General features: G+C 38.3%; 1 protein-coding gene across 4 annotated transcripts in view; it reads left to right on the plus strand.

Moving 5' to 3' along the window:
• The window catches only part of LOC103696094 (Early-responsive to dehydration stress protein (ERD4)), a 70,500-nt gene extending 64,693 nt beyond the window's left edge, over window positions 1–5,807 (plus strand). Inside the window, exons 9-11 of one of the 4 annotated variants that reach the window (XR_015968000.2) lie at window positions 2,124–2,357; window positions 4,970–5,194; window positions 5,339–5,805. Coding sequence is in view for 3 of the 4 variants with exons in the window: in XM_088702872.2 (XP_088558998.2) it covers window positions 2,124–2,357; window positions 4,970–5,122 (387 nt within the window). In the remaining variant the exon portion in view is untranslated. Of the gene's footprint in view, window positions 1–2,123; window positions 2,358–4,969 lie in introns of all 4 variants that reach the window. The other 3 variants (XM_088702872.2, XM_088702870.2, XM_088702871.2) reach the window with 3 other exon arrangements.
• Window positions 5,808–8,288: the final 2,481 nt, after the last annotated feature.

The following is an 8,288-nucleotide window of genomic DNA, read 5'->3' on the forward strand; positions in this document are numbered from 1 at the left end:
GTATGCTGACAAGCAAGGAATGCTGATCTATGCCGAACCGGCTGTTGGAGGTGTACCGAACCGGACCGGTTGGTTACCAGTCCAGTTTGCGCTATAAGTTCAAGATGGGTGCCGGTTTAAGGCTTTTTTTTTCCTTTCCTCTCCTGTTTGTTCATGCTCTCACTGCCCTCACTCGTCTTGCCGACCAACGATTGTCCCATGTACGCTGTCTGCCTTCCTCTCTCTCTCTCTCCTCCCTCCCTCCCTCTCCCTCTCCCTCTCCCTCTCTAACCCCTACTCTTGAGGGAACTCGATTGTCCCGAGAGGCAGAGCATCATGGCCATGATAGGACACTTGCCGAGACCACCACGGCTTTAAGAGAGAAGGCCCATGCGCTGCTACTCAGCTTTGGTAACCCGTCATTGCTATCCATTACAACTTGTGAGAGATTACCGCCATCCAATTCCTCTCTCCCTCCCATCCTCCCTCTCCTTCCTCTTCCCTCTCTCCCTCTAAACCCCTCCCTCTTCACCATGCAGTCTCCTTGACACGTTTTCATTCTGAACCAGTCCCCGCTTCTATCTCTCTCTCTTTATTTTTTAATTTTTAAATTTTGAATTGAAGTTGGCAAACAATATGGCCGACTTTAGTTCAAAATTTGCAAATGAAAAAAAAAAGAATCCAAAACAGACTAGAATGGTATGGTACTAGTACCAAAACGTACAGGTCCCGATACTAGTGTAGCCAACCTTGCTGAAAAGGTTTAGGTCATCCTTGGTATAGCTTTATGACTACTGTCACTATCTTGTTGTTTTTGAAACTTAAGAGGTCGTGTGGAATGAACATTCATTTGTCATGAGAGACTTTGTTAAGATTACATATTTGTATGATTCATGCAAATGAACATAAAAGGGCAGTCTAATGCACGAGACTCCCACCAATGTGGAGTCTAGGGAGGGTCAGATGTACATAGCCTTACCTGGCTTGTGGAGAGACCATTTCTGTGTCTCAAATCTGTGACCTCTAGGTCATGGAGCAACCTTATTGTTGCGCCAAGGTTCACCCTATGAACATGATGCCATAAAAGGATCTAGGTGTACAATATCGTTATGTGGACATGCAACTATGCAAGATGCAAGTGTAAAAGAATTCACCAAGGAACAATAGATTTAATATATCTTTATTATGATGTGTATGCATCTAGTGTATAGTATTATGCGGTGCCATCTTGAGGTGTTGACCAGAAATAAAAAGTATTAAGTATATGCATGTAACCCAAGTTTTGAACTAGGTTTTGTCAGTCATGGCTCTGGTGCTAAACTGCTAATATCAAAAGACAAGGATCTTTTAGGCTGATCTTCCATTGGCATTGCAACTTGAATCCTTGCAAAATGATAAGCTAGATTGGCATCAAAGAAGCAAAATGATGTCAAATGTCAACCTATGGATGCAACATATGATAGGTACCAAGTACGGAATGAAACATCAATCTTCAATGCTATGGTTGCTAGAAATGAAAAAGAAAAGAAATGAATGGAAGGATGAAAAAAAGGAAAGCATATGCCAAAGTTAAACTACTACTTAAGACCATGAAGATGACCAGCATACCCTAACCCAAGAATATTCTTGATTTCATGAACTAGGATCATCCTTTAATCACTCTTTATATTAAATTAGTCATATATATTATATGTGCCATAAAGGTCACAATATAAATAATATCAATTGCAATAAAAGGAAATTGACCGTACTTTGTTGAGTGATATATACTTTGGTTATCCATCTCTCTTGAATGTATGACCAACATATGAGATAGATGGTGTGAAGTGGTAGTTGACAAGGCATGCTTCAAATTTCCATGAAGGGTCCTGATCAACTCGACATCGTGTGTATGGCAAAATATTTGGGAATAGAGAAGTCCCTTTTTGAATTTTTGATATTGTTGCAAAACATCATACAGGCTGATAGATTTACCACTCTACTTGGTTTCTTTAGTTTGATAAAATTTGCACCAAAATTTCAAGTTTTTCTATATTGCTTAAACATGCATGTTATAAAACTTCAGTTTTGTTTGTGATTTCTAACGAATTTAAATGACTCATATTTGACGTGATATTGATACATTCAGTTTCTTCACCATGCAGATGCACGATGTTTATGAAATCGTTTATGATACATATGGACAGTACTGGCCGCACATTCATCACTATATATTTATCACTATCATTCTCATGCAAATTACTCTGATTGGTCTATTTGGATTAAAGTCAAAGCCAGGGGCCTCAATTTCCACAGTACCACTTCTAATTTTGACTTTATTGTTTAATGAGTACTGCAAAATGCGATTTCTACCAACATTTTGTCATTGCTCACTACAGGTAAGCTATATTATATGCTTGTTGAAAATGTGTTTTAACCAACTAACTAGATTTGGTAATGGTAGGACTAGCATAAGCAAGAAGGCATAAGAAATTAATTAATGAAATTACTATTTAAAGCATGGTTTGCTGCTGGTTTTGGGTGTGCGTACCGTACTAATATCGAATTACGTTGAACCAACCCTCCATACCGGGTGTACCGATATGTACCAATATGGTACTTGTATGAGGTATGTTACCGAGATAGTTAACCTTGGTTTAAAGTAATAACATTATTTCCAACCAAAATATTTCTAGTTATGTTTTCTTCCAATTTCGTCATTAGTTAAGTTACTAGTCACAATCTATCAAAACGGGCAAATCATAATTTAGTTTCTTGAACTTTATGATAATATCCTCTCTTTTCCCCCCTTTAATTTTTTTCATGGGAGGACAATTAATCCAAAGCTCATGTACTACTGCATAAATTCTTTTCTATTTTTATTGAGTGAGAGGCGTCGGCATGCAACAATATCTCCATTAATATGAACCTTTAAATAGAGGTTGCAATTTATGACATAACCCATCAATCAAACCCACAAACAACCCGCTTAAGCAAGTTCAGGTTTGACATAAATTGGTTTGGGTCATGAATGGGTCAACCACTTTAGACTCGTTTATCGAATGGGTCGGGTTCAGGTTTAGACCTTTGACTTGTTTAATAATTGAGACGGGTCATGACTAGTTTTTGTCCTATTTAACACGACTCGCTTAACCTTCTTAACCCATTAAAATTCATTGAATATATTAAAAACCCACTTAACCTATTTAACCAAACTCGACCTCTTTAGCAAACGGGTTATGTGGGTCGAGTTCATGGTCTGCCGTATCGATCCGTACCGGTCCGGCCTGGGACCGATACCGGATCAGCGTGGAATCCGGTACCGGATCAGCATGGAATCTGGTACCAGTAGCTTATCGTTGAAGAACCGGTATAGGACCGGTACGAGACCGGTACGGGACCGGTATGGGATCGGTACGTACCGGTGCGGGCCGCTACCGGTACGCCGACTGGTACCGGTACGGCGAACCTTGGTCGAGTTGGGTTACCTATTTAATAAATAGATCAGGTTCGGATCCGAAATTTTAACTTATTTAATAAATATATCAGATTCAAATTGACAATTTTTTGACCCAACCTACTTCCAACCTGACCCATATTCGACCTAACCCGATCCGATTGCCACCCCTACCCTCTAATGCATGAGTAATATTAGCAACATATTCAGCAAACAACAGAGTTTATCTAACAATGCAATATATCATGTCCTCTGCTGCTGCCAGCCTGAATCTCTTTGTTCCTACTTTTGTTTTCTGAAAGTTGATTTCTTCTCGAATTCATGCTCTTGCAGTACTCTCCCAAACCCTCGCTACTTGCTTCCAGTTCATAATTTTCTTTATAACTATGGGTTATTTAATTTTAGTTACTATCAATTTCATTCGACCTATAACTTTCTATTTTAGGCTCCCAAAAAAGATTATATGCTAGAACAGAGGAGTTGCATTTGGTTTATTTAATCTGTTTGAGTTTATGTCATTTATTCTTCAATGATTTCCCAACCTTGCAATCATGCTATATTCTTTTTAGAGTTATGTATATCAAGCTTAGTTTTTTCAGTGGATTGAGGTATCATGTGGCGGTGGCCTTCTTGCCTGTCATTGTTATGGTAGGTACAATCTCATGTTGCGCCATGCCAATTCATGAGTGCTTACTGGAGCTTTGTTCCATGCCTGTTTCTCTGACCTTTACGATGTCTTGGATTAGAGACTTGCTCCCCACATTCCATGACTGCATGACCAGAAATGTAGGTCTCCCTAACCATCAATTGGCCTTTTATGTTTCCCTATTTTTCTTGTTTTTTCTTCTTTTTTAAGAATAAGGGTAGGAGCACCAACTTGCTAAGTTTAAACATGAACACCTCTCCTGCTTGGTTGCAGAGGTGTCCAGTGCCAACTGGTGGGTTGAACTCCAACTAGCAGGTTCCTCACTTGGCTAGATAACTTGGTCAACCATATGGCAGCAACTAACATTGAGAGTTGATATCAAGTTGAGAAGCAATTTGAAATTATTTCCGACATTTTCTGAAGCCGGTTTTTCACTTGGCTAGATAACTTGGTCAACCATATGGCAGCAACTAACATAGAGAGTGGATGTCAAGTTGAGAAGCAATTTGAAATTCTTTCAAACATTTTCTGAAGCCATATCTCAATCCAAGAAACCAAACTTTATGGTTGGGCTTTTGCTGACTGTTGTATTTCTTTTAATTTTTCCATAGATTGGTACTTTGTTCAAATGCTGTTATTTGTCATCAAAATAATAGCACGAGGTATATGAACAACAGGTTACAGCTCAGGGCTGGATAGAAGCTGCAGAGGACATTTTTACGAGTATATACTGTTGGAACTAAGCTATTGATATTCGACGTTGACAATTTTTTTTCTGCGTTCTAAGTCTTGATGCATGCACTGTATTAGGATGGAATATAAATATAGAGATGACCCTTGTTCTTCTTATTTTTTCTGCCTCGAGATAAACATGTCAATTCTTACTCACACATGATCGGTATTGTCAGAGCGCAAAGGAGAACGATGACCGGGATGAGATGGAGGGTCAAACTGAAGTCAACCAGCAGAGTGCAATCAACGCCTACCGCCCTCCTTGGATGCGTCCACCGAATCTGAGTCAAGAATCTAGTTCTATACAACCTCTAGTTTCATCATCTTGAGATTGTGGCCCTTCATTTCTTTTTTGCTTGCACATTGTATTCGGCTGGGACTATCAAATCAGCTATCATAGGGTACCCAACTTATGTGTGCCACGAGACTCCATTTATTTGATTTAGATCGTTCATTCTTACCTTGTAAAGGGATTACAAATTAGTCTTGACAACTGAGGGAACTGTTTAAGATGTTCACTAATTGTTGAGTTGCTATTCTACCAGGTTGTAATATATCAGACAACTTCCTGAATGGTTACAGTTTACAAATGACAAGGCGTGGAAGTGCCTACTCTGTGCTTATTACCCGTGTAAAGTTGATGAATGCCTTCAGGCAGCCACTCGTTACCATGTTACAAGACAACGTGGCATGAGGCGACTTGTAAAATGCCAGATGCAATCCAAAGTTGAAAGGGAAAAAATAAAACCTCTTGCTATATTACAAATCACACTCTCAACATCCATGTATGTTGTTTCAGTTGCTAGTTGTTTGCTTAAGCCCAAATCTTGATGTATTTTCAGTACTTTTGTGTTGGGGGACACAATCACCTCAGCTTTTGAAGTTTCTTTCTCCCTTTGCCCCTACCTCCTCCCTGCTTTGTCCTTCAATGAGAATGGGTATGCCAAATTTTTGATAGTTGGGCATTGGAATGGGAATGGGAATGGGAATGAGAATAAGTTGCTCCAATTCTAACTTGGGTGGGGGAAATGAGAAGTTCCAACGGGAGCAAATCCTATCTGCCTTTTTACAGCATTTGCCTCCCATTGATCTAATTCTCAATAAGAGCGTATATGATTTCCATTTCAATCCATTTCCATTTCGATTTTGATTTTGATTATGATTATGAACACGAGCTGATGCAACTTAAGTGCAACCTTCAGAAGTAAACCATAATCATTTTTAGAAACAAGTGTACAAACAAGTAGTATATCAAACATGACAGCGAAACTCAACGACAAAGACGTCAAGTCCAATCTTCGATCTTTCTCCAAGTTTTTGACACAACTACCGCTAGAATGTATAATTTCTTCTCCAAGCATATCACAAACGTTTCAACTGTCCAGCTTATTGATCCACAAAAAAAACATGCAATTTTTTCAATCTGACAACGCCAAGTTATTATATCTTGCATTTTTCTTTTCACGGAAGCTAGTGTTTATTTGTAGGCAAAACAGTTGAATATGACAACCCTAAAGAAGGAGCTAAGGTACTTCAAATCAATCTCTCGACTTTCGTTGAATTTTGTATAGCTGCATCCAAGTCCGTCTTAATGAGAATTTGAATCCTAAATGTGGAATACTTTGTTGGTCGGATTTTGCTAAAAAAATGATTGGAAATAGATCAAGAAACCCTCTACCCATTTCCCATGCTTTTCTGATTCTTTTTACCCTTTTTTTTCCAGCCACCAGCACAGCCGTTCCTTGACACTGGATCCTTGGGCCAACTCCTTGGCCTCCTTATGAACCTCCATAGTGGAAATCATGCCCATGGGTTGCCCAAAACAAAACCATAAAAAAATCAGGGTATATTTTTCGGCCCTTTTTCTTATTTTTTTTCTTGCTTGCTAGTCATCGTCACTAGCTACTCTCTGCCACCTGCCACCACCGCAGCACCCTTTGAGCCACCACTACAACTACCATCTAAACCACTAGTCCACCGTCCCTTCTTCCCCAGTATTGTGGAAGAATAAAAAGAAAAAAAAAAGAAGAGAGAGAAAGAAGAAGAACCATCCCTCATTTATTTCTCTCTCTCTCTCTCTATCTGATTCATGGATCCTAATAGAGGGTCTCATCTCTTTTTTCCTATGGATCCAAGCTTACCCAGTGACAGAGCCTAGAATCACATCGATATTAGGACGACATGTTGACTCATCACTCCAACCCTTGTCGGGTATCTCTAAAATATGGTCACCATTAACGCTATTGAGTTACCAAAACTATAACTGATCTTGACGAGTTAAGTTTATCTTGTTCGGATTGACTCGGGTAGTCAGTTATCGCTGCCTGGCTAACCCTATCCTTTCTATACCCTGGTTTGGGTATGAAACAACACACCCTGCAATATCCCAAAGTGAATCATTTTCCCTAATCTTAACCCATTCTCAATTCTCTTGAGTTTCAAAATTATTGATTATAGATTTTAATGCCTTTGAATAGGTTTGGACGATTTGCATAGTTGAATTTTGAAGGTTCAAAGCAAAAAGTGATAAGTAATCCAGACACTCCTTCTAGTTTTCAAACTACCGGTTGTTTTATCGTAAAAAGAATGATTCTATGTTTTTCTTATAATTAAGCATTGAGCATATGGCATTTTGAAAATATGATTTGTTATGAAGGAATGATTTATGATTTTATTTAGAATATATGCTTCAAACAATGTTTATGAAATATTGATGATTTGGGAATGCATGCTTGCCTTTATGACTCATTTTATCATACTATACTATAAAATACTTTATTTTTGTAATATATATATATTTAAATGATACATTGTTTATAGAAAAACTTATACTTGATCCGGTAAGATAGTGTAAATTTTACTTACTAGGTTGTGTTGCTCACGTCTCTCTTTCTTCTTCTTCTTTTTTCAGATGAATAGAGTAACTAGGAATGAAGAATGGTCCAGGCTTAGAGTTCGCACTAGCAAACTTGGCGATTCTGTTGCAGAATTTTAATTTTGTAATTGACTATCAATTTGTAGTTGGTGACTTTCTGAATTTCAATGTTAGAAATTTTGGTATCTAAATTTGGATTAATCTTTCTGAACTTGTACTTGTTTAATTACTTAATGGATAATGGATTTGGACCTTTTATTTTATTTGAGATTATGATTGTTGGCTTCATATAAACGTGGATTGTCCCCGTCGGTGGCATGGCCATATTATGTCCCAAATTTAGGGCATGATATTTTATGGCATCATTGCATAGGTTTGCTCATGGATGGAACTTAAAGTCTAGCAATGGGTAATTAGGTCTCGGTTACTTAGATCACATTCACTTGAATAAGAGTAGATAAGTTTTCATAAATATCTATCGTTCATTTGAGAAAATTGATTGATATTGTATTTTTGATAGGTGATAGAGAAATAGTGAGGGGGAAGTCTTGGTAAACTTTGCTGCTAGGAGAAGAGGAGAGAGCAGTCATGAGGGGAGAAGACAACTAGCCGATTGAGCA

Source organism: Phoenix dactylifera, chromosome 8 (genome assembly GCF_051530095.1).
Source record: "Phoenix dactylifera cultivar Ajwa chromosome 8, Ajwa_hap1_PhDact_Kaust_v1.1, whole genome shotgun sequence".
NCBI lineage: Eukaryota > Viridiplantae > Streptophyta > Magnoliopsida > Arecales > Arecaceae > Phoenix > Phoenix dactylifera.